This window comes from Neoarius graeffei, chromosome 25 (genome assembly GCF_027579695.1).
Source record: "Neoarius graeffei isolate fNeoGra1 chromosome 25, fNeoGra1.pri, whole genome shotgun sequence".
In the NCBI taxonomy this organism is placed as follows: Eukaryota; Metazoa; Chordata; class Actinopteri; order Siluriformes; family Ariidae; genus Neoarius; species Neoarius graeffei.
In genome coordinates, this window is record NC_083593.1 from 39,524,034 (window position 1) to 39,551,149 (window position 27,116).

General features: G+C 40.6%; 1 protein-coding gene across 5 annotated transcripts in view; it reads right to left on the minus strand.

The window, feature by feature from the left end:
• The window catches only part of slc38a9 (solute carrier family 38 member 9), a 54,770-nt gene that overhangs the window by 10,771 nt on the left and 16,883 nt on the right, over positions 1–27,116 (minus strand). For 3 of the 5 annotated variants that reach the window (XM_060909725.1, XM_060909726.1, XM_060909727.1), the window contains exons 3-15: positions 25,613–25,742; positions 24,508–24,626; positions 24,347–24,410; positions 24,173–24,266; positions 22,428–22,598; positions 22,260–22,319; positions 20,399–20,587; positions 19,957–20,064; positions 19,446–19,552; positions 16,774–16,887; positions 16,488–16,636; positions 9,764–9,853; positions 1,970–2,303 (exon numbers count right to left, since the gene is read on the minus strand). In XM_060909725.1, coding sequence (XP_060765708.1) covers positions 2,138–2,303; positions 9,764–9,853; positions 16,488–16,636; positions 16,774–16,887; positions 19,446–19,552; positions 19,957–20,064; positions 20,399–20,587; positions 22,260–22,319; positions 22,428–22,598; positions 24,173–24,266; positions 24,347–24,410; positions 24,508–24,626; positions 25,613–25,742 — 1,561 coding nt within the window. In that variant the 3' untranslated portion in view covers positions 1,970–2,137. Of the gene's footprint in view, positions 1–1,969; positions 2,304–4,618; positions 5,776–9,763; positions 9,854–16,487; positions 16,637–16,773; positions 16,888–19,445; positions 19,553–19,956; positions 20,065–20,398; positions 20,588–22,259; positions 22,320–22,427; positions 22,599–24,172; positions 24,267–24,346; positions 24,411–24,507; positions 24,627–25,612; positions 25,743–27,116 lie in introns of those variants that run through there. The other 2 variants (XM_060909728.1, XM_060909729.1) reach the window with 2 other exon arrangements.

A 27,116-nucleotide genomic window follows, 5' to 3' on the forward strand; every position in this document is an offset into this window, starting at 1 on the left:
TAAAATAGGATGGGATTTTAACAGGTTATCATAATTATTTTATTTTAGGTTTTGTATTATATATATATATATATATATATATATATATATATATATATTTTTTTTTTTAAAGATTTTTTTTGGGCTTTTTGCACCTTTTTATTGGATAGGACAGTGTAGAGACAGGAAATGAGCGGGAGAGACGGGGAGGGATCAGGAAATAACCTCGGGCCAGAATTTTACCCAGGTCCCCGGATTTATGGTATGGCGCCTTATCCACCTGAGCCACGACGCCCCCAGGTTTTATAGATACCTTTTATAGATAGAGTACTGTACAAGTCTTCGGCACCCTATTTTTTTTCCATACAAACTTTGTTATAGATTTCTATTTTATGACTTCTACATTATCGAGTCAGTACAAAAACATTTTAGAGTCCAAGCGTTCGTTTTTCAGCACAAAAATTAAATGTTACAGGGGAAAAAAAAAGTTTGTATCTGAGCAGCATATTACATAAAACGATTTTCAGATTAAAAAAAAACAATGAAGGCTACTGGATTTTGGTGCAAAATTAAAAAGCGAGTGTGACAGTCAAAGTGTCCAGAAGAACTGTGGCTGGTTCTGGAAGATGCTCAGTAAAACCAACATTTCCTTATAAAACTGCACTCACTGTACCAGAGACTACTATTTTTTTTTTTTTTTTAAAGCAAAGGGTCGTCTCACACCAAATATTGACTTTATTTCATTTATTGTGGCTTACTGCTGTGTTTATATATATATATATATATATATATATATATATATATATATATATATATATATCATCATTCTCATGATCTCTAGCCGCTTTATCCTGTTCTACAGGGTCGCAGGCAAGCTGGAGCCTATCCCAGCTGACTATGGGCGATAGAGATATATATCTCATCTCATCTCATTATCTCTAGCCGCTTTATCCTTCTACAGGGTCGCAGGCAAGCTGGAGCCTATCCCAGCTGACTACGGGCGAAAGGCGGGGTACACCCTGGACAAGTCGCCAGGTCATCACAGGGCTGACACATAGACACAGACAACCATTCACACTCACATTCACACCTACGGTCAATTTAGAGTCACCAGTTAGCCTAACCTGCATGTCTTTGGACTGTGGGGGAAACCGGAGCACCCGGAGGAAACCCACGCGGACACGGGGAGAACATGCAAACTCCACACAGAAAGGCCCTCGCCGGCCCCGGGGCTCGAACCCAGGACCTTCTTGCTGTGAGGCGACAGCGCTAACCACTACACCACCGTGCCGCCCAGAGATATATATATATATATATATATATATATATATATATATATATATATTTATTTTTTTAAATATTGAAACATTTCATTATTTCTAAGCCATTTTTGGTCTACAGCATTTTTTTTTTTTTACTACACATGCCTAAGACTTTTACACAGTACTGTGTATATAAGCGAGAAATACTATTATTTTCAAAAGTACTTCTAACAACATTTTCCCCTCAAATTATTTTATGTAATATTTGTCGTCATTTTTTGCTCATTTTTATGAAGGGTGTCAAGGGTGGAACAGTAAATTACTAAATAGTGAGTTCATGGTTCAGAGAAAATGAGTGCACAAATAAGTAAAACCATCAGTGAGTAACCTGAACGTTCAGTTTACAGTCTGACATTGTTTACAGTCTGACATTGTGGACAGAGAGAGATGCATAAGATAAGATATCAAATGCACAAGATGTAGAGTTTAAAACGGTCAGTGCAGTTGAAATACAAGTGTGTAACACCTCAAATGGATTAGTCACCTGCCTGAGGTACAGATTATACCTGCTATAACTCAAGTTGATACTTAAACGTTCCTTGGCAGCCGTATCTTAACGAGTGTAATTTTAATTTCAATGAAGAATTAGAGAGATTCCTTATTGCACAAATTCTAACACAACCATGCTGATGGTTGATTTTTCACTCAATAACATTTACTTAAAGGGCTTCATTTCAAACAGAGGTGATTTATGTTAAAGTTGGCAGGTTTCCTTGCTGAAATTGTTCATGAGTAGATTACTTCAAAATACTTTTCTAGAACTGCAATATTGCCACCTAGTGCCAAAACCAGAGCTACAACCGTGAGAATGGGTGCCAGAGAAAAATGTGATGGTCCTACATGAAAAACTGGGCCAGGAGGTTGGCCACACCAAGCATGATGAGGAAGACGTGGAAGCAAGCAGAGGGCCAGCGCAGTTTACCACTGCTTCTCAGGGCCTTCAGATGGACAGCTGAGGGGAGGACAAACACCAGAGCCAAACCACATATCGCCCCCGAGTACCTACGGTACACACACACACAAGGAAATTACTATATTCATGATGCATTATCTGCAGGTATGTTTGCTTCATAAGTTATTGGGTTGTTTTTTTTTTTTTTGGAAAGTGACTATTGGAAACAGTTCTGTATTGTGGCAAATTCTGATTTTTTTTTTTTTTTTAAAGTTTTTTTTGGGCTTTTTTCACCTTTATTGGATAGGACAGTGTAGAGACAGGAAATGAGTGGGAGAGAGATGGGGAGGGATCGGGAAATGACCTCGGGTCGGAATCGAACCCCGGTCCCCGGATTTATGGTATGGCGCCTTATCCACCTGAGCCACAACGCCCCCAATTCTGATTTTTTTTAAACTAATCTGTAATGTGTCTCACTGCACACTCTCAGACCAGGCCCAAAAATATGAATGCATTTTGCAAAAGCAGAAAAAGAAAGTCAATCTGAAAATTTTTATATCCAATTTTTGTACTCATTACAACAAAAACTGTTTATTTTTACATTATTTGCTACGTATATTCTCCCCCCTTATGTATGCATCTTTTAAAGTGATCTATAGATAGATAGATAGAAGTTAGCCTTTATAACATTTATGATCACTACACACTTTTAGTTCACTTTTTTTGGCTATTTAATGTTACTTTTACCGTTTTTAGTTGACGACAAGGGGAAACTGGAATTCCCCCCAAAAAAATCATGAAAAGGTGTTTAAAAAAAAAAAAAGCAGATTCAAGTCAACAATTTAAAAAAATTTACAAATTCCTTTTAACTTGGTTGTAGGCAATTTTCCATCTGCTATTCCACAACACAATCAGTGTGACGATCTTTTCAAACTATAACTCATGAGACTTTACAAGGCAGCTGAATGTGCTTGGAAAACATGCGAACTACAATCAGCTAGCGATGCTCTGACCGACAGGGGAATGAGTGAAACCCTCCCTCACTCCCACAGAGCACCAGCACATTTGGACTCTGGATGGCAGTGGAATTACTTGGCTGAACCCTGGGTTAAACGTTTGCACACTTGAGAGACCCGTGAGGTTTCCTGAGTCACACTCGGACGCGAGAGCGAATAGAGGAACTGATGTTTGTAAGGCAAGAGGAACACTCAGTGGTCCCACTACATCCATCCCTAATCACTATGGAGTGTGGGAACACCAGGGCTTTAAGAATAAAGTCTCCTTCAGCAGCAATGTTGAAAAAAATGTTTGATTTGTCTGAGACTCCGATCCAAGACTGACAGACAGTTAGTTAGTTAGCTAGCGTGTGAGCACCCTGCCCTCTCCTGCCCCATTAGTAGCATATTTAGTATAATCAGTGGCTGAAGAGGCAGCACGGTGGTGTAGTGGTTAGCGCTGTCACCTCACAGCAAGAAGGTCCTGGGTTCGAGCCCCGTGGCCGGCGAGGGCCTTTCTGTGTGGAGTTTGCATGTTCTCCCCGTGTCCGCGTGGGTTTCCTCCGGGTGCTCCGGTTTCCCCCACAGTCCAAAGACATGCAGGTTAGGTTAACTGGTGACTCTAAATTGACCGTAGGTGTGAATGTGAGTGTGAATGGTTGTCTGTGTCTATGTGTCAGCCCTGTGATGACCTGGCGACTTGTCCAGGGTGTACCCGCCTTTCACCCATAGTCAGCTGGGATAGGCTCCAGCTTGCCTGCGACCCTGTAGAAGGATAAAGCGGCGAGAGATAATGAGATGAGTGGCTGGAGGTCACTGCTATTGATTTCATGGCTGTTCATCTCACAGCCAGTAGAGAACTCCAATATTGACTTCAATCTTGAACTGTGCTATAAAATATAAAAAGTTCTTCACTTAAATCATGAAAATCTAAAGAACTACCTTATAGCACACTGTTGTAAAGCTGAAAGGGTTTGGAGGAAAATTAATAACACAGTATGAATGTTTACACTTTATGAGACCAATGTGGCAGAGATGGCGTTCCTTATTTTTGAGATTTTGAAAGAAATAATAAGCCGACCCTTATTTTCAGAAAACCTTTACCCTAAATGTTAAATGGTAATAATTCTCTCAAATTCTGGACATTGTCATCTAGGGTGACATGATATGAAGCCAGAATAGCAATATCATGCTATATTATGTCACAACACACTTTTCTGAGTTGTTGTGGGCATTGTGATTTTTTTTTTTTAATAAACGTAATTACAGACTGACTGGAAGCAGCTGAAATGACGTTAAAATCTTTCCAATTGTAAAATAAGCATTTATGTTTAATTTTTTTCTCCTTTTCAGTGTTTTGTTTTAAATAATAAACTGATATTTATATAAAAAACTGTATTGCTGACAGTTTATGAGCGAACCTATATACTGTGAAAAATATCATGCATCATAAAAATGTCTTTGAGAATCGTATGATTTTTTTTTTTTGGTCATATTGTTCAGCCCTCTGTTGCTCCCATCACCCTTCTGGTCCTCTGCTTTTATTTTTAGCAGGCTATATGGCTGTATACAGTATGTACAGTACCAGTCAAAAGTTTGTACACCCCTACTCATTCATAGTTTTTTTTGTATTTTCTACATTGTAGAACAATACTGAAGACATCAAAACTATGAAATAACACATGGAACATATCTGGAATTATGTGGTAAACAAAAGAAGTGTTAAAAACGTGTTTCATATTTTAAATTCTTCAAAATAGCCACTGTTTACCTCGATGATGCTTTGCACGTTATTGGCATTATCTTAACCAGCTTCATGAGGGAGTCACCTGGAATGTTTTTCAGTTAATAGGTGTCTCGTCAAGTGGTAATTCGTGTAATTTCTTGCCTTCTTAACGCGTTTGAGATTAAACAGCCCTATTCCACAACTGTAGTAATCCGTATTACATCAAGAACCAGTCAACTCAATAAAGAGAAAGGACATCTGTCATTACTTTAAGACAGGGCATGTCTTAATAAACAAGCAAAGAGAAACACGCTACATTAGGTGGTGTGTCCAAACTTTTGAAATGGTATTGTATATATTGACTAATTCCTGGCAAGCTTCTGCTGTTTCAGTTGGCTGCATGTCAGGCTTCAAGAGCACTCCAAACACAAACATGATCAGCCCTGTTCACAGATACACACGATGTGTAAATTAAAGGAAAATGCTTCACTGCAATGTGTGCCTTATAACCAGAACAAACAAATGATACAAAGAACACATGGATTCATCCAACGCATTACATGTCCAAACAAAACAATGCAAACACATTTAAAATAGATTACAGTTGAGATAACCGTTAAATAAAAGCCGCCAGTCAGAATATGGGTGGGGGAGAAAAGGGGAAAAGAAAAATCAAAACGTACATCACTAAAACTGCCATTTGTTCAGTTTAAAACCTGACTTGCAAAAAGTTAGACCCATCTTCACTGCAAGTTGCCTTTTTCACTACTGCAACACTGAAGACACACAGTCAAAACTTCTCAACCGGAGCTGTGGTTAATGGGGTGAAAATTCTAGGGGCCATAAAAAGTCTGAAGATGCCTGAAATGCATTCATACAAAATAAATAAATACAATTAAAAAACCTTTATAATAATTATAGACTGGTACCAAAATTCAAAAAAGTACTTATTTAAGGAGTTAAAGGCATTTTTGAGACAAAGTCGGCAAACAGTCTTATTTTGTCAATTTGGGTGTGCCGAATTCAAATCGGCAATATGCCGAGCTCTATCTGACCTCTGTTGACCTCTAGAGGTCATTGAACTTTGGGCCTGTAAACGTCTCAGCTGAACCCAGTTTCTCAGCTTTCTAAGGAATGAAATGTACTAAAATGATTAATGAAGTTAGCAAATGGCCTTGTTTGTTAAATGTTTGGGTGCTGAATTCATTTTTCATTTGTAAAACGACATATGACCTCTGATAACCTCAAGGTCATTAAACTTGGCCTACAGGCCTATGCATTTAACGGCATTTTTAAACTGACTTTACTCCCCCAAAAAGAATATGAACAGACAAAAAACAAATAGAAAGGAACAAATACAACATTAAATGCCAGTCCATGTACATGTGACTTACTTTTCACAATGAGAATGCCTCGGCGATCACCTTACATAACATTGCATTACATTTAGCGGTTATTGTTTATACAAAGCTACTGAAAAAAGGACAGATTCAGCAGCATACAAAATATGGGGGCATACAGGGTATACAGGTTAATCAGGGTTAGTATATATATGAGTTTTTTTCTTTGTTTTTTGTAAAGGCTTTACCCCGTTTAAAACAAAACAAACAAAGAAAAAAACTCTCATATATACTAACCCTGATTAACCTGTATACCCTGTATGCCCCCACATTTTGTATGCTGCTGAATCTGTCCTTTTTTCAGTAGCTTTGTATAAACAATAACCGCTAAATGTAATGCAGTGTTATGTAAGGTGATTGCCTAGGCACTCTCATTGTGAAAAGTAAGTCACATGTACATGGACTGGCATTTAATGTTATATTTGTTCCTTTCTATTTGTTTTTTGTCTGTTCATATTCTTTTTGGGGGAGTAAAGTCAGTTTAAAAATGCCGTTAAATGCATAGGCCTATAGACCCTTTTCACGTGACGTCACGACAAACGCGGCCGCCATTTTGGACATGTACTACCAGTAGTTTACCACAGCCAGCATTGAGGAACGGCAGCAAAGAAAGTGTTCATTTTCAGCAAGACTTCCATCATGCCACTATATTGTTGTGCACCTGGATGTAGTAACCATCAACACACAAGGCAAGGGTTATCATTTTAACGGATCCCGGTAGATGCTGACCGACGGAGAAGATGGATAGCGGCCATTAACAGGAAAGATTGGCAGCCCTCGGCACACCAGCGCTTGTGTAGTGACCACTTTGTTGGAGGTAAGACGAATAAAATTAGCCAGAAAAGGCATTACATTACTGTTAACATTCTGTGGCGGCAAGTGTGTAACCAAATAGGCTAAAATAACCCATTGTAACCTCTTTGTTCTTCTGTAGTAGCTATTAGCTAATGACATTAGCTAGCGTTGTGTTCCTTTGCTGTTGGTAGACTGTAGGACAGATCAGAGGCAGTGTCCTACAAACGGCGCTTAATTTGAGGGGGAGCAAGCCGGAGCGCGCTCCGGAACCTCGGGTGTTGGCTCCGGCAGCTATTTACACTGGATCCGGTGATCCGACACCTCTTTTGACTATGTAACAAAAAACAAAACAAAACAAATAATTAAATAAAAAAAGGCAAGTTTATTTAGTGTTAATGTCTGATTTTGATATCTGTCTTGTTGGTGATTTCTCTCATGAAACGACATCCACAAAACAAAACATGCCCAGAAGCGCAGCGCCGCGCCCCCCTCCCCCCCTCTTTTTTTCCGCACCGGAGCCGCTCATCCTCTGCGCTCCGGGACCTCCCACTTTACAAATTAAGCACTGCCTACGAATAAGTGTTCAAAACAAGAGGAACATGTATTTGTCTCTTAAATCCAGGCTGTTCCCTGTAATCTGTAACAACGGTTGGAGAAAGTAATGGCAAATAGTGAGTGCACAAACCATAGAAGGTAAACTGTACACAGCGCCAGGGCAGTGTGATGGTAAACTTCGCTCTCTAAGCCTGCTAACCTCAATTTTTGAAAATACCTCTCCCTCTGCTCACCCTGTAAATGCCCTATGTCGCTGGATAGCGAAGGTATTTTCTGCATCTCGCTCCTTTTTCTTGTATGTTCTCCGTTTGTCGCCTTCCTCGCATTCAAACCAATTCGAGCCGAAGTCCGCTACATGTCCAAAATGGTGGTCGCATTTACGAAGGTCGCGTGACTGAAAAGGGTCTATAGGCCAAGTTTAATGACCTTGAGGTCATCAGAGGTCATATGTCGTTTTACAAATGAAAAATGAATTCAGCACCCAAACATTTAACAAACAAGGCCATTTGCTAACTTCATTAATCATTTTAGTACATTTCATTCCTTAGAAAGCTGAGAAACTGGGTTCAGCTGAGACGTTTACAGGCCCAAAGTTCAATGACCTCTAGAGGTCAACAGAGGTCAGATAGAGCTCGGCATATTGCCGATTTGAATTCGGCACACCCAAATTGACAAAATAAGACTGTTTGCCGACTTTGTCTCAAAAATGCCTTTGGGTGTCAATTCTGGATTTTGGTACCAGTCTATTATAATATGAAATGGAGCACAGAATTTCTAGCTTTTCAGGTACATCTCCTGTAAAAATGCAAGCCAAGCTTCAGAACTATGTAGGCTGTATCCTGATGGGCCAGTCACATTTTCATCCAGTGGTTTTGAATACTGGGACACAGTGAGTCTTTCAAAACAACTGGATTGGATTTTTTTTTTGGGGGGGGACAACAAAGTTCAAGCCAACACATATTTAATAATTATTAAAGGGTTTGGTCAATATATGAGCTTCAGAATCAGATTACAACTGCAAGATTCAGAAGCCTGTGGCAGAAAAGTGTGTAATAAATATCAGATGCACTGTAAATACAATCTAAGGAGGGTGCATAATTAAACGATGTGTGCATAAAATATAAAATCACAAAATCTACTCAATGGACCATGTAAGGCACACAAACAAGGATTTAAACACCATGTTTTTTAAATGCATTTACAAGAAAAGGAAGGTAGGAGTATTCACAATAAGTATTAAAAATAAACCCATCACAACGCACGTGTGCTATTCGCAAAAGTATGTTGCTACTTATCTACTGTTTACAAAAAGATTTAAAAAAAAACAACAAAAAAACCTTTTAAAACCATTTGGGAACAAAATTGCTCCTGGCTGAATGTTTCCTCACTCCTGAGACATCTATGCAAAATAAGAAAGCATTAATACGAGGGTAAGTCAAAAAGTTCTAAGACAAATTTTTAAAAATCTTTATTTATGAAAACAACAAAGCTATTTCTCAACATATCCTCCATTTAAGTCGAAACACTTCTGCAAGCGATGTTTCCATCAGAGAATTCCTTCTTTGAATTCCTAACATCTGTCTTAGAACTTTTTGACTTACCCTCGTACGCATCAGCTAAAAGTTAAGTGAAATGATTAAACTTGGCTGTTTGGGATCCATTTATTAATTGGGACAGAATTCCCAGCGATGGTCCTGTTCCTGTCCTCAAGGCCTGAGAAAACTACAGAAAATAACATTTATATTTATTCTACTTTCTGTTCTTTTTAAGGCATTATCCTTTATTCTATCGCTTTCTAGGCGAGTGATTTCGAGTGTCATTCGTTTCGATAGATTTCTTTTAACCTTAATTCAGCAGATGTTATTTTACTGTCCTTTTCCTGCCTTGCACAATTTCTATATTGTATTTATACTATATATTATTTACTATTAGTATAAATACACAGATGATTATAGTAAACTGCATGCGCTGATTGGTCGAGAAATATGGACTATTTCTCTCTATAATCACCTAGAGCGACTTGGCAAAATGTCATTTCGATAGCCATTAGTAGTAGTAGTAGTATTAACTGGTACTATTATTAATTAGTTAATGCTCACCTGATAATGGAACCAATGTTGGGATAAAACCTGGCCATCAGGACCCCAGCACCCACAAGGACGATGTTCAGTGTGAAGACCCAGAAAAAACTATTTAAAAAAAAAATTAAGCCAGTATGTTATTTACTCAAGACATTTTTACTTGCTATTCTACACTTTTATTATGACTCTCAATAAACTCTTACTCTTATTGCTTTTACTAAATCACTTTCTTCAACAATTACTAGTTTACAGACCATTTTTGCACGAGGTTTTCCACTCAGCATTGTACTGTTGTCCTGTCTAGTTGACGTGCACCGTCCCTGTGTGTTTATTATCCTATGTATTATTTGTGCTTCTCACACTGTTGTGTAGTCCTCTGTACTGTACTGTATTGTATTGTGTGTTGCACCATGGTCCTGAGGAAATTATTTTTCATTCCAGTGTTTACAAGCTATACAGAGGAACGACGACAAAAGCCACTTGCGTCGATTTGAAATGAAAGGTATAATGACTGAACTACAGAACCAATAAACAAAATACTGTATAAAACTTTTCCACTTTGTCTTCAATTCCTAAAGAATGTTGCTACTCCTGAACAACACTCCAGGGTCTTTCCTGATAATGCCCGGGACAGATGCATGCTGTGACCTGCGATCGGCTGGGTGGAGACTGATCGCAGGTGGACGCAGGCGTTTTGCGTCAAATCCTTCGTTGTGGTCAGACGTACTGCGAGACGCAGAGTTTTTAAGCTGAATCTGTGCCGATCGCAGGGCGTTGCAGAGTGAATCGTGCAAGTGTTGCATGATCAGACGCAGGACTGGCTGTTTCGACCTGCGAGTGTTAGAGTGGAGGCAGACGTCCCTTGCAAATAGTCTGTAATTCGATAAGATTTGACGCAACGTAGCTCTGCGTCTCACTATTTCCATTATTTATCCTGCCTACTACTACTACTTGCGACGAGTAGCAAGTCATTGCACGAGTAATCGCACTACCACCTGCAAATCGCACGGGGTGGAGTCTAGTCTGGCAACTAGTTACGACAGGACGCAACCAGTCAGAAGCAGACGCAGCTTGACCAGGCCCGGCGCCGTGGGGGGGCGAAAGGGGGCGTCGCCCCCTCGTGGCTACAGCCCCGCCCCCTCAACGGAGACTCAGATCACTTAATTGTTTTCTTATTAAAATATAATGTATTATAGACGGAGGGGTCGTGCAGGCGGGGGTTTTACATGTACACTTACAAGTGCACTGTCTCTGCAATATCCTGCAATATGCAGTCAAGTTTGCGGGAGTAGTCTTTCCCCCACCGAATTAAACGAATTCAATCACAATACTGTGAATCCATTTTCTTTCTTTGTAGGCTAAGTTTATCTCCGTTTATGTTGGTGTATGTGTTCAGGTCCGCTTTGTGCGCAAATAGCGTAAGAATATGTGTCGTTGACGTCACCCCCCCATGCAGCGGGGGTGAAAATTCATCACTTCAGAGTGTTTAGTCCCCTACACGCCTAAACTGGGATCGCGGATTAAGTGGTTAGCGTTGACTCGGTGCGAGTCAGGAAGGCTATTACTGGTGCAGCCGCGGGGTCTGTTGATTTTTTTTTTAATTATGATTTTGGCCGCCGAGCCAAGTACCTTAGACTTGCATTGACGTTTTGTTTTCATGCCGCGGAGCTATTTGTATGTATTTTAAATGTAAAGGACTTGCCTGTAGGTTTGTGTGTGTTGTTTTATGTTTGGCATCTTTCCGGTTGTAAGACGTGTCTGTGAGAAAATCGGAGGGGAGGGTTAACAGGTGGGCACGGGGGTTGATAAAGCGCAACTGCCCTGGTAATATGTCACATGATTTTCCCGTACTAAAGCAACCTTCGGGGCCGTGGTTTTGTGGTTGGCGCAGTTAATTGTTTGAAACACGTTGTCAGACCGCCATCACTACTACACACTATATGAAAAATATTTGCCCCCTTGCGATTTCTAATTGCCCCCTTAGTAAACTGTTCCTGGCGCCGGGCCTGAGCTAGACGCGGCGCACAGAAAACCTTTAAAAAAAATATAAGCCCATAAGACTGCTCGCAGGTTGTTGTAAACTATTTGCAGGTGCAGTCTGCGTCTACCTGCGATGCATCGCAGCCATCTCTAAAGACTTGTCTTCCCCTGCGTCAGCCTGCGTCTAGCTGCCACTACCTGTTTCAACATGCGATTGGTCGCTTAAGCGTTGCACGACTACCTGCGTCAACCTGCTATTTGCACCGATTGGAAGTGAATCGCAGCTGAAATGCCAACAGATCGTGATCCACTTGCGTCAACCTGCATCTACAACCCCGATTCCAAAAAAGTTGGGACAAAGTACAAATTGTAAATAAAAACGGAATGCCATGATGTGGAAGTTTCAAAATTCCATATTTTATTCAGAATAGAACATAGATGACATATCAAATGTTTTTAAACTGAGAAAATGTATCATTTAAAGAGAAAAATTAGGTGATTTTAAATTTCATGACAACAACACATCTCAAAAAAGTTGGGACAAGGCCATGTTTCCCACTGTGAGACATCCCCTTTTCTCTTTACAACAGTCTGTAAACGTCTGGGGACTGAGGAGACAAGTTGCTCAAGTTTAGGGATAGGAATGTTAACCCATTCTTGTCTAATGTAGGATTCTAGTTGCTCAACTGTCTTAGGTCTTTTTTGTCGTATCTTCTGTTTTATGATGCGCCAAATGTTTTCTATGGGTGAAAGATCTGGACTGCAGGCTGGCCAGTTCAGTACCCGGACCCTTCTTCTACGCAGCCATGATGCTGTAATTGATGCAGTATGTGGTTTGGCATTGTCATGTTGGAAAATGCAAGGTCTTCCCTGAAAGAGACGTCGTCTGGATGGGAGCGTATGTTGCTCTAGAACCTGGATTTACCTTTCAGCATTGATGGTGTCTTTCCAGATGTGTAAGCTGCCCATGCCACACGCACTAATGCAACCCCATACCATCAGAGATGCAGGCTTCTGAACTGAGCGCCGATAACAACTCGGGTCGTCCTTCTCCTCTTTAGTCCGAATGACACGGCGTCCCTGATTTCCATAAAGAACTTCAAATTTTGATTCGTCTGACCACAGAACAGTTTTCCACTTTGCCACAGTCCATTTTAAATGAGCCTTGGCCCAGAGAAGACGTCTGCGCTTCTGGATCGTGTTTAGATACGGCTTCTTCTTTGAACTATAGGGTTTTAGCTGGCAACGGCGGATGGCACGGTGAATTGTGTTCACAGATAATGTTCTCTGGAAATATTCCTGAGCCCATTTTGTGATTTCCAATACAGAAGCATGCCTGTATGTGATGCAGTGCCGTCTAAGGGCCCGAAGATCACGGGCACCCAGTATGGTTTTCCGGCCTTGACCCTTACGCACAGAGATTCTTCCAGATTCTCTGAATCTTTTGATGATATTATGCACTGTAGATGATATGTTCAAACTCTTTGCAATTTTACACTGTCGAACTCCTTTCTGATATTGCTCCACTATTTGTCGGTGCAGAATTAGGGGGATTGGTGATCCTCTTCCCATCTTTACTTCTGAGAGCCGCTGCCACTCCAAGATGCTCTTTTTATACCCAGTCATGTTAATGACCTATTGCTAATTGACCTAATGAGTTGCAATTTGGTCCTCCAGCTGTTCCTTTTTTGTACCTTTAACTTTTCCAGCCTCTTATTGCCCCTGTCCCAACTTTTTTGAGATGTGTTGCTGTCATGAAATTTCAAATGAGCCAATATTTGGCATGAAATTTTAAAATGTCTCACTTTCGACATTTGATATGTTGTCTATGTTCTATTGCGAATACAATATCAGTTTTTGAGATTTGTAAATTATCACATTCCGTTTTTATTTACAATTTGTACTTTGTCCCAACTTTTTTGGAATCGGAGTTGTACTAAAGACCCTCTGTAAAACACTGCCATTATCTGCATCGTTGTGCATCGGCGCAAGACCAGTTTTGCGTCTACCTGCGATTTTGTTATTGCAGGTAGACACAAGTAGTTGAAAACTAGTTGCAGCCTGCTGTCTGACCTGGGCATAAAGTAAGCTCCTTCTACCAGGTTTCATACACAAACCACACAAAGACAAACACAGATGTATGCAAACTAGTGCCTGTGCACAAAACACACACACACACGCAGGAACTTTAGGCTGCTTTCAACTTGTTTGTTTTTTTTTTTCCCCCAGGGCCAGCAATCCATGGAAAATGACTACAACGTGGGTGGCGTGAACTTTTTTTTTTTTTAAAATAAAAAGGTACTGCTAGTGGATGTCTTCTGATTGATTTAGCTTTTGAAACTTAATACAAAAGTTCCACTTCTCAAAACCTTTTAACTCTAGACCAATCAGGCCACAGCTCAGCTTTAGTGGTGTTCCAGAGCAGTCCCACTTTTATGGTTGTCTCTATCCTACAGTGGTGTAAATGCTGTCGAGTCGCACACATCGTCCAAGCGCACATACAGTATACGCTCTTTCTCTGTTTTTATGCCTCCGCCACCTTAAGGTGCAGGAGGCATTATGTTTTCGGGTTGTCCGTCCGTCTGTGCGCGAGTGCGTCCGTCCTGAAACCTTGTGAACGCGATATCTCAAAGGCTAATGAAAGGAATTTCACCAAACTCTCACCATTTGTGCGCTTTGGGACAAACATGAACTGATTAGATTTTGAGGTTAAAAGGTCACAGGTCAAGATTACCGTGAGGTCAAATGTCCATCCCCAAACCTTGTGAACGCCATATCTCAAAGACTAATGAAAGGAATTTCACCAAACTTTCACCATTTGTGCACTTTGGGACAAAGATGAAATGATTAGATTTTGAGATCAAAAGGTCTAAGGTCAAGGTCACTGTGAGGTCAAATGTCTGTCCGAAAACCTTGTGGACACAATATCTCCAAGGCAAATGAAAGGAATTTCACCAAACTTTCACCATTTGTGCGCTTTGGGACAAACATGAAGTGATTAGATTTTGAGGTTAAAAGGTCACAGGTCAAGATTACTGTGAGGTCAAATGTCCATCCCCAAATCACAACTTAATAAGGCGTGTAGTCTACCAGGCAGAGGCATCCCCATCGACACCGTTGGCGTCGAGTTCTATCTAGTTGTGTCCGGTGATGTAAACAATCAGTGAATCACATCATAACACCGGTGGCTATATTCACATGCAAAGATTATTGCCAATCCAACTGTGATTATTAAATGGACAGAAGTTTGTAACTGCAGCAAAATGTTTCTTTGAATTTCACATTTGCTCAACAAATCAGGAACAAGGACGTGCCGCTGGAAAATAGTATAGGATGCACATATTATTCATTGGTATGAATACTGGTCTAATGTTACTAGTTTTGGTAATTTTTGGGAATAAAACAAGAAATTAAATGGGGTGGTTTTTTTGCCTCAAAGTTTTTACTCCATTTTTAGTGTGTAAGTTTTGTATCTTCACAGAATTTCCAGCGAATAATAAATGCTGAGGGCGGCACAGTGGTTGGCACTGTTGCCTCACAGCAAGAAGGTTCTGGGTTTGAGCCCAGTGGCCTACGGGAGCCTTTCTGTGTGGAGTTTGCATGTTCTTCCCACGTCTGCGTGGGTTTCCTCCACAGTTTCCGGCGTTCGCCCCATCATCTGGAGATGACGAGTTCATCTCAATGTTGTCACAGCCATCCATGACCCAGGAGCTCAAAAAGAGTTCCCTGTGCTCTTAGGGACTGATGGGTGTGTTACACCATCCCCCTGATGCTGCAATTCATAAAGACGTGGTCCGTTGGCGTCACATACTTCAGAGGAAGCACGTGATGGCCTTCGCCCTGCCTGAGTGATAGTGGAGAGAAGTCCAGTAGGTGGGAATTGGCCATGACTAAATTAGGGGATTTTTTTTTTAATTATTTAATTTGATGCCTTCAAACTATCCAGCCAATCGCAATCATTTTAAACATTGCAAAATCTGTAATACGAGCCTGTATTATATCTCTAATAACTGTTTTCTTACAGAATCTTACTCTTTAATTGCACATGGAGCTCATGACTCAACACACACACTCATTCTGATTGTGAAAGTAATCAGACGCTAAGGGGTGTTACACAGCTGTTATTCTTCTATTTAATGGAGTCCTAAAAGGATTAACCAATTTTTAACCAATCAAAAATTATTTGGCTTGCTGTTAATGTGTTTTCTCTATCTCAAAGAGATAGAGAGAGAAGAAACCCACACCAAATGAGCATGGTGCTATGCAAATAAAGTTAAGAACTCGGGCCAGCATTAATGAACTTTGTAAATACTGTATTGTGAAAAAAAAAACCACAGACTTGGAAAAGTTTTTTTTTTGTCTGTCACTGAGCACCAAACACACACAATAAACAGTGGTCTGTTTTTCTTCAGCAAGTGGTTGCTATGGCTGCCTTCTCCATTTCCTCCCCTCCACATTTAACCATATGTTACAAACTTCAAAACTGATCCTATGACATGCCCTGGAGTTATACCACAAGCATTTTCTAGTTTCTGTCTTCCAAGTAAAGCTCAATCAAACTGCCTCTTTCTACTCTGTGGTTAGATTAAATGCTGAAAAATCATTTTTATTATCATGAATAAATTTAGTTATCATGCACCAAGGTGATAAATGTTATGGTTACACTAATGGTGTGTCGCTGTCCCCCCCACAAAACAAAGCCTTGCCAGCAGAATCTCAGTGCTAACTGATTGTCGTAAACCTACATTATGAGACATTTTACCTGGGGTAATGATCACCAAAGAAATGGCCCATCAGCTGCACCCGAACCAGGTACCCCAGAAGCGGGTAGACGGAGGTCATTTGGACCAGCAGACAGGCTCGAGCCACAAAGACCTGAACATCACTGCTGGGAAAGTTATCCAGAAAGTTCTGCACCAAAGCAAGGGTCAAAGGTCAGCACGACTATCCATGGTTAAATGACAAAAGGAGCCAGAAATAGACATATGAGAAAGCTGGACAGTGCTTTACAGCTCACAGACAGGACATAAAGAGGAAATGAGGCTTACTGGTTCAATGCAGTCTTTAGGCAATGGTGGAGAAGGAAAAGAAGCAAAGATCATAACTCCCACATAGAGGTAGGTTAAGCCTACTAAAAGGTAAGCCAGGGACAAATCCCGAACCTGGGGGAAAAAAAAAAAAAATCTCTCTCATTAAAGCCTTTAAACATTAAAGTGCTGATGACACGAACATGACTATGAAATTTCTTAAATAAACTAAACAACATAGCAAAAATGTTAGATTTCTGTTATAATTACGTGAAAAGAAGCTGTTATGCAAACATCCAACTTTTAATTGCACAGCGCAAGAAAACTGGGTCCGTGGCTCGCGGCCATGTTGTGACATCAGCGGAAGAACACGCTGCGGTTCAGTGGCTGTTCTACTCTGGTTCTACTCAATGGAAATGGCGCATGAAAACGCCGGTGAACTCTCTAGTGCTAGCTCTTCCTCTTCTGGGAGTCTAGAATTGTGTTGATCTCTTCCGAATAGAATCTATGATAGCCTACCCTCTTTACCCTTTGCCTCTCGTTGCTAGGCGGCAGTTACATGAAAGCCGCAAGCATTCACAAGCAAATACATGACTGATATCACGCCGACTTTATGATTACATTTATGATTATCATGTAGAATCTATAGCTCTACGTACCTTTATCTTATGTCGTTTCACAACACATGTTCTGACAGGAGGACTGTCTTTGGATCCGGCATTGCTACTAGTAGACCCCCTCCGGAATACTGGCAGTGTTGCCAGATTGGGAGGAATCCCGCCCAGAATGGGCGGTTTCAAGTGCATTTTGGTGGGTTTTGAACATATTTTGGGCTGGAAAACGTCAGCAGTATCTGGCAACAGATACTGCTGACGTTTTCCAGCCCAAAATATGTTCAAAACCCACCAAAATGCACTTGAAACCGCTCAACTGGGCGGGAAACCTCCCAATCTGGCAACACTGTGTAGGCACTGCTGATGGTAGTAACACACGTTTGTGCTGAACTGAACACCCAAGAGATTCTTTTAAGCTGGGAAGGGTGTCAAAACAATCCAAATCGAAGTGTTCAGAGCACAGGACGGATGTTGGTGAGGGCTCCCACTTGTCACAAGTGCGCCTGACTTGCTTCACCCACTTCGCATGCAGCTCGGGATCTCTGGGAAACTTGAATAAACTTACCCCATCCTTGTAGGTTTTGGAGCAAAAGCCGGCAACACAACGCGAAGGCATAATAACTTATATAAAAATAAAATAACATATAATAATAATAATGACAAACTGAACACCTGTCGCATCAACAACAAACTGGTAAGTTAGGAGGAAGGTTCTTTCGCTGACGTCATATAGCTCCTCCTCCTCTTTCGTCTCCTGGGTGCTGCAGCCCTGTCAAATTTGCCCAAATAGCCGCGTTTTTTATCATAACTTGTAAAATAGGCGCCTTCGTGAATTAATATATGGATCATCAGGAATTACTTTTTATGTTATAAAACATCACCAAAGATGTCAAAAACGTGTCATCAGCACTTTAGATAGGAAAACGAGCATGAGAACATTCAACAGCAACTTGTAGTGGTGTGTTTCGCGTGGTATAAAGTCAGAACCAGTAGCTATTTAACCGGTAGGAATTTTCAAAATTATTTTGCAGCAAAGAAACGTGACAAATCCAAAAGACGGTTTTGCTTATAGAAATGAAGCTCAGTTCATTGGATAAATAAGTAGATACCAAAAAAAAAAGTTATTCAGAAGTCATGTTTAGATCCCATTTCATATTTACTCAACATCCAGTTTAACAGGAACATGTCTACAACCTGCTCATTCAGGAAATTATACAAAAATCAGTCAACCGTGAAGCAGCAGTGCAATGCAAACAACGATGCAAATACAAATCAAGATCTTAAGGTAACTTTTTATTTTTTTAATGATTTGACTACAACGCTTTTCCTAAGCGCTCCAGTTTTGATGAGCCTGTGTCCACTTTTGCATCAGATTCTTGTTCGTGGGTGACAGGAGTAGAACCTGATGTGCTCTTCTGCTATTGTAGCCCATCCACCTCAAGGTTGGATGTGTTGAGCGTTCTGAGATGCTTTTCTGCTCAGCACGGTTGTAAAGAGTGGTTATTTAAGTTACTACAGGCTTCCTGCTGGCTCAAGCTAGCCTGGCCATTCTTCTCCCTTTCTACTCTATTGATGTTAAAAGTAACTTAAATTTACTAGAAATTAAGATAAAATTAGCTTATTTTTCGCAAATTGAGAAGAACAGAAAACCCAGCAAAAAAGATTATTCATTTCATCGGACTTCAGCATTGCACATGATCAGAAAAGTGCAGGATATGCAGTAAAAAAAAAAAAAAAAAGACGTTAAACAAGCAATACTTTCTTCTAAAAACCATAACTTCTGCTCACAACAGCCTACTGATGAAGTCACAGTGAACACCACCTGACCGGCATTTACCACAGAGACTCGTAGTTCTGTTCTTCATAGTTCAGTCACATGCAAAACTATAAAATCTCAGTTTCTGAAGATACTTCTGTATGCAGTAACGGATAAAATAATCTAACATGGCCTTCTAGATGGCTGGATTTGATGACTGTGAATCAGTCAACTATAAACAACTGAAACAGACAGGTTATTGTAAGATATGTGAAAAAATTATGGCATGGGAAACGAATAAAACAGGGGAAAGCAGCACTCACATTGTTCTCCTGATTCTTATTGTTCTTCATGAGGGTGATGATGCAGTTGTGGATAAAGAAGGCCAGAGTGAGAACACCAGTGAGTTGAGGACACCAGGCTCTGAACTCTACACAAACCCCCACACACAGATTAGAGATGAATAATGAAACAGCTTGGTTCAATAATTATAGCTTTCCTATCTTTGTTTAAAGCAAAATACGCTGAGCAGTAAAGTGACATGATGATCACTGAGGGCTTGACGCCATCCTGAGCCATTTTATTTTATTTGAAAATCTAGTGCTTGCTATGAATTAAACAATAAACCTCACTACTGGCATGTAGTCATGCAGGATGTCTTTTATGGAAAGAAAAAAGATAGGATTTTATTTTTTTTTCTCCCTTATGCCTGTAAAAAAAAAAAAAAAAATCAGTTCTTTCTCTCTTATATGTACCGGTTCTCTCTCGTTTTATCACTATGGCACTACAATGCAGAATCATGTCAATTCATCTCGACCTGATACTGGTGTTTACCTGGGACAAAAAAATGGGTGGAATCGAACCAATGGAACTCCAGATGAAAGCCGAGATGAAAAGATTTAAGTGTGACCAAGATGATGAGATAGACCACTGAAATAGTACCTGCGTGAAATGAAACAAACGACCGTTTCAACAACAGTCTAGTCACGTGGTTAACCTGACAAACAAACAAACAAAGTCAACATGGAAAATACAGAAAAATAATAACTCCCTTATAGGAAAATGCAAATCGACTTCCCATAATAAACAAATGCAGCACATAACACACGTTTCACGAGATATTCAAAATCTATCACCATGAAACATCAGATGCACTTTATTATCCTACCAAATCCAAATATTCAAATGAACCTGCTTTTACTTTTCCAGCACATCAAAGCAAAATGGAACAAAATAGACACACAGATCATAGTCATGAAAGAAAAAAAAGCCTTACCAAGAAAGGTGAACCTGGCGAAGAAGGCGGCCGAACGAAAGTTGAGCAGTGGCAAAAGTAGCGCAATAAGGTACAAAGGGATGGTGTTGGTTTTATTCCACCAGTGGTCAAACAATGCTGCATCTGTATTATTATCACTGTTATAATGCTGGCTAACGCTTCTGTTATTATCTGGATACGGACAAATCACTGGAAGAGATGATGGAATTAGATTACTCCTACTACAGTACACATGGAGCTCATTAAGCATTAGTTTAGTAAGTATACTATACACTCACCAGTCACTTTATTACGGACACCCATACACTTGCTGTTTTATGCGGTTATCTAATCAGCCAATCCCTTGACAGCAGCACAGTGCATAAAAATCATGCAGATACAAATCAAGCGCTTCGGTTAATGTTCAGTTCAAATATCAGAACGGGAAACATTATTGTGATCTCTGTGCCTTTCACTGTGGTCTCATCCCATCTCATCTCATTATCTCTAGCCGCTTTATCCTGTTCTACAGGGTCGCAGGCAAGCTGGAGCCTATCCCAGCTGACTACGGGCGAAAGGCGGGGTACACCCTGGACAAGTCGCCAGGTCATCACAGGGCTGACACATAGACACAGACAACCATTCACACTCACATTCACACTTACGGTCAATTTTAGAGTCACCAGTTAACCTAACCTGCATGTCTTTGGACTGTGGGGGAAACCGGAGCACCCGGAGGAAACCCACGCGGACACGGGGAGAACATGCAAACTCCGCACAGAAAGGCCGTCGCCGGCCACGGGGCTCGAACCCGGACCTTCTTGCTGTGAGGCGACAGCGCTAACCACTACACCACCGTGCCGCCACATACAGAATGGTGCGAAAAACAAAAAACATTGAGCGAGCGACAGTTCTGCGGGTGGAAACATCTTGTTGATCAGAGAGGTCGGAGAAAAATGGCCAGATTGGTTCGAGCTGCCAGCAAGGATATAGTACAACTCTTCACAACTGTGGTGAGCAGAAAAGCATCTCAGCATGCAACAGCAGAAGACCACATTGGGTTCCACTCCTGCAGCTAAGAACAGGAATCTTCGAATCAAGAACAAGTTCCTGTTAAAGTGACCAGGGAGAGGAGAGGAGTGTATATATCAGTTTCTCTAGTTTTACTATTTATAGGTATATGTTTGAGGAACATGAACATTTTTTGTTTTATTCCATAAACTACTGACATTTCCCCCAAATTCGACATTAAAAAAATATTGTCACTTAGAGCATTTAATTGCAGGAAATGACAACTGGTTAAAATAAAAAAAATAAGATGAAATGTTTTCAGACCTTGAATAATGCATAGAAAACAAGATCATATTCAATTTTAAACAAGACGATACTAATGACTGAACTTAGAAATGAGTTCAGAAATCAATACTTGTTGGAATAACCCTGACATTTAAATCACACCTTTCATGCGTCTTGACATGGAGTGAAACCTGACGTGGTCTTCTGCTGTTGTAGCCCATCCACCTAAAGTGTGATGTGTTGTGCGTTCTGAGATTTTTTTTTTCTTCCTCACCTTGGTTGTAAAGTTAAGTTACTTTTGACTTCCTGTCATTCTCTGCTCACTCTCATCAACAAAGGATTTCTGCCCACAGAATTACTGCTGACTGGATGTTTTTTGCTTTCCATTCTACGTAAACTGCAACTCTTTACCCATATCTGCATAATTTTATGATCTGCTATGTTGCCGTTTGCTTGGCTGACTGGATAATGGCATATGGTACAGGGATTCCTATTAAAGTAGTTCCTGACTATATATATATATATAAATAAATGCTACACATTAGGAAATGATGAGCTCCTAGGCTGAAATATCTCACATACTAACCTCTCTCTGTTCCATTTGTGCCAAAATCTGAATCAGAAATGTTGACATGGTGAACATAGTCTGGTGGCAGAAAGAAAAGCACTTTGACCTCAGGACAGATTAAATCATTGTCTCAACTACAATGAATCACTGAATTCAGGGAAGTAGCATGACACAATAGCTGCTTACTGTAGATGAATTTGCCTGTGTTAAACAGAAAGTTGGACATAAGCACCCAGTACACCACCATTGCCCCAATCAGCGATACCATGGAAAAGAACAGACTTGACCACTGTCCAAAACTCCCAAAGTAATATTTACACACATCAGGGAACTCCCAGTCTGAAGTATCGATAGAAGCTGTAATAAGAAGTGAAGAAACGGTTCGTATCAGAGTAATCTCTAGAATTCTGCATGTTACAAAAACACCAAATAATCATTTTTCACATTTGAACTATGACCTATTATTTGCTGAATCCCTGTAACAGGATGTATCTACGATAAAATGCTGACTCCACATTCAGGACACAAAAAAGCAAAGGTGGAACATAAATCGTGGTGCTAAATGTGACAAATACATAAGGAAGTAGTAGATGAATCCAAGAATGGAACATGTACCAACAGCAGTTAAACAGCTCAGTAACGCCAGAGTAAGGAGGGATCAGTGGTAACGCCGACCTGCTAAAAGGGAGTTTTTCCACGCACCTTTTGCAATGCTGAGAGCTGGGCAATGCTCCTGTCCTGTCTAAAAGCATTACCTCCTTTATCTCATCTCATTATCTGTAGCCGCTTTATCGTGTTCTACAGGGTCGCAGGCAAGCTGGAGCCTATCCCAGCTGACTACGGGCGAAAGGCGGGGTACACCCTGGACAAGTCGCCAGGTCATCACAGGGCACCTCCTTTATTGTATCTGAAATCTATTTTACAAGTATCGTGTATCTGCCCAGAAACACAATACTATTACGACTAATAATAATAATAATAATAATAACAACAACAACAACAACAACAACAACATTATTATTATAGCAGCTTTAATGGATTAATTTCATGCATTAAAATGCATTAATGTGCTTTACAAAGGGGGAAAAAAAAAAAAACAGGCCTCGACTTAGGCCAAGTTTACATTAGACCGTATCTGTCTCGTTTTCTTTGCGGATGCACTGTCCGTTTACATTAAAACGCCGGGAAACGCCGGGAAACGGGAATCCGCCAGGGTCCACGTATTCAATCCAGATCGTGTCTGGTCCGGTGCTGTGTAAACATTCAGAATACGCGGATACGCTGTGCTGAGCTCTAGCTGGCGTCGTCATTGGACAACGTCACTGTGACATCCACCTTCCTGATTCGCTGGCATTGGTCATGTGACGCGACTGCTGAAAAACGGCACGGACTTCCGCCTTGTATCACCTTTCATTAAAGAGTATAAAAGTATGAAAATACTGCAAATACTGATGCAAATACTGCCCATTGTGTAGTTATGATTGTCTTTAGGCTTGCCATCCTTCCACTTGCAAGTGGTAAGTGACGCGCATGCCCGACATGCACGGAGATCACACACACAGCGGCTCAGTCCCGAATCACTGCTCGTGCGCTATACTCGCGTGCTCTGTGAGCTGCGCAGGGCCGGAGTGCGCACCCTCCAGAGGGCACTCGCTGTTCAGGGCGGAGTGATTTGGAGCGCAGGATGCCTGCGGAGCCGAGCGTATCCGTGTATTGGCGTTGCTATGTGCATGCGAATCGTGTACTGGCGTTGCTGTGTGCACACTAATCGTTTTAAAAACGTTAATCTGATGATCCGCTGATACGGTCTAATGTAAACCCCACCTTAATTCAATCACATGACTCATCAGTGCTATTTAAGAGCTGACCATGGAAAAACCATTACGACTTAGTTTTTTTAGACAGAGATAAGAGCTGTGTGGCTGGCTTACGTATTGATTTAGTGGACTTCAGAATCCTGTAACAACAGTAGAGTGTAAGTAAACCCATTAAGATGAGGATGATGACTCCTAGTGTGAACCCAGACTGCAAACCAAACAAGAAAGCCAGTTACAGGCAAGTGATACACAGAGATTTTGAATGAAAACTAAAACTTAAAAACACACCTGCTTTATTCCCCATGGTATGCTCAGTATGGACGTTCCCATCATCGTGTTCCAGATAGCAAAACTGCACAAACAAGTGGCTTCATTATTCCACTGGCATGTTTTCAGGCGTAAAAGGTTTACGATAAGAATTCAAAAACATCTACATTTCTAATACATACATCGTGACTATACTAGGGTTTTTGGCAGAACCCTCTCCTCCTGGCACTTTAAACGCTGTTCCCAGAGGGCTGTAAACGTAGATCTCTTCACGTGGAGGAATCACATGATCAGGGGGAGCCTTCAGAGGTCAGATGTCAAAAACAAAAACATTACCTCACGACAAAGTCATGGCACAACGAACGCTTGGACGTCATCTGCTTTTCAATCACTTTAGAATTAAAGCGATGTAATCAGCAACTCGACATGGTCAGCTTGCTCTCACTGTGCAATTCGGGTTCCAGCACAAGTTAAATCAATATTAAACCTGAAACATTGACGACTGAAGATACAGTGGTGCTTGAAAGTTTGTGAACCCTTTAGAATTTTCTATATTTCTGCATAAATATGACCTAAAACATCATCAGATTTTCACACAAGTCCTAAAAGTAGATAAAGAGAACCCAGTTAAACAAATGAGACAAAAATATTATACTTGGTCATTTATTTATTGTTTTATTTATGTATTTATTGTTATATTTATTGTATTATTTATTTATTTATTTACTGATGATGTTTTAGGTCATATTTATGCAGAAATATAGACAATTCTAAAGGGTTCACAAACTTTCAAGCACCACTGTAATAGGAAAGGATCATCTCTGGACTTCAACCATATGAAGCATCCATTTACTTAATGGTGCTCTAGTTATCCACTGAGCATTTCAAATGAACATATTCATTCATCTTCAGTAACTGCTTTGTCCTGGTTAAGGTTGCGGTGGATCCTGGGAATACTGGGCGTGAGATGGGAGTACACCCTGGATGGGAAACCAGTCCATCGTAATGCACACAAACCCATTAATGCCTAGAGGCAATTATACGAGTCTGGCATGTTTTTAAGAGGTGAAAGGAAACTGGAGAACCTGTTGTGAAACCCACGAAAGACTTGAGGAGAACATGAGAAAAACCCAAGCTCAGTGGATCCTGGAGTTGAGAAAGATCAATGCTATCTGCTGCACCACTCTCAATAAACACAGTTTTACATAAAGCACAGTAGCCAGACACGTGAAATCATATGTTGGTGTATTCAGTTTTATAAAAGAGGATAAACAGCACATAGATTACCAGCAGCCTGTCTGACGACGCAGACAGACGACTATAATAATGAACTCTGCTGTTCAGCGCCGAAGCCTCAGCAGAAACCTGCTCATGAGTCGAGTGCTCTATGATGTTCCTCGGCTCCACATGGAAAGGTCTGCGAGACAAACAAGAGTACTGATTAGCTCAACTCATTAGCTGAAACTTTTAACTGCATTTTTTTCCTCTTGCTGTTAGATTTGAACTGATGTTCATGATTGAGCTCTAGATTAGGAATTGAACATCTTTCTATTATAAACACACTGTTCCTGGCTGGCATCATGTTCAAATTAACTCGCCTGTCAATTTGGGTTATATCTACTGCATGTATCTAACTAGAACAGCTATAACCATAATCAGGTGTACTAAAATTGCAGAAACACTTTGAGGACTCCAAACAATCTCAAAGCATTATTTCTTTCGAAAATGCTCTCATGATTACACGGCTCTGAAACACCAATTAACCCCCCCCACCCCACCCCCAAAAAAAAACATTCACTAAAAGCAACCAGACGCTTTCAGTATAGCAAACAATTACAGGCACTTGCTGTCGCAATATGAAAGCACGCCCAGCACATTTCAGTACCTGTGTGGTTTAACGCATTGAAAACTTCCAAGCATTTCCCAGAACATACACTCACTGTGCCTTTCGGACAATTTGCAGTGCTAAAAAGAACAGTGTTTGACATGCTTATGATATCGTCACAAGTTCCAACAGGATAAAAGACACTTGCATTTCAATCTTTCTCAAATCCATACTAATTGGTTTAGTTAACGCCTGTTGTTTTTGGAAATTCCTGAGAAATAGCTTGTACAGGCATGTTACAAACAGCCAGGGAGTCAAAATGACAGCTCGCACATACAAACAGCAAAATGCTCCACATCACACATGCAGCTGTTTTCAAGATGGCAGCGTTAAAAAAATAAGTCAATAAAAATACTACAAATGTTGGTCAATGGAAAAAAAGTGAGACAAACAAAGCAAAATTAAAAAATTAAGCCACCTCATAAATACCGAAAACAGCACAAGAATACACGTTAAATACAGCCACTACTATTAGAGACCGTAGTTTTGAGGCTCAGTTAGTGACCAGAAGGTTGCGAGTTCAAATCCCAGCACTTCCCAAACAGGCCCTTAACCCTGATCCTGCTCAAATCTACAGCTTCTCTATCCTCATGTTTCAGTCATGAGATTTTGCTGTTACAGTGGGTTTAATTGGGACTGAATTTCTGGCTTCACTGGACAACACGAACGTAACTGAAGGTGAAGCATGGCTAAAATTATTCGCCTTACTTCTTAATAGAATAAACAGTACTTTGTTGAAAAAAATAGGCTGTGATTCTTTTGTACTTTCCACTGACATACTGGTTCCACTTAAACTGGCAGAAAATGTACCAAATTTATGTTCGCTGGATATGTTCCCTGTTCCTAAGAGTCCTCCAGGGGATTTACGTGCACCCAAGAGTACTAGCTCTTCATGTCCAGGTGGGT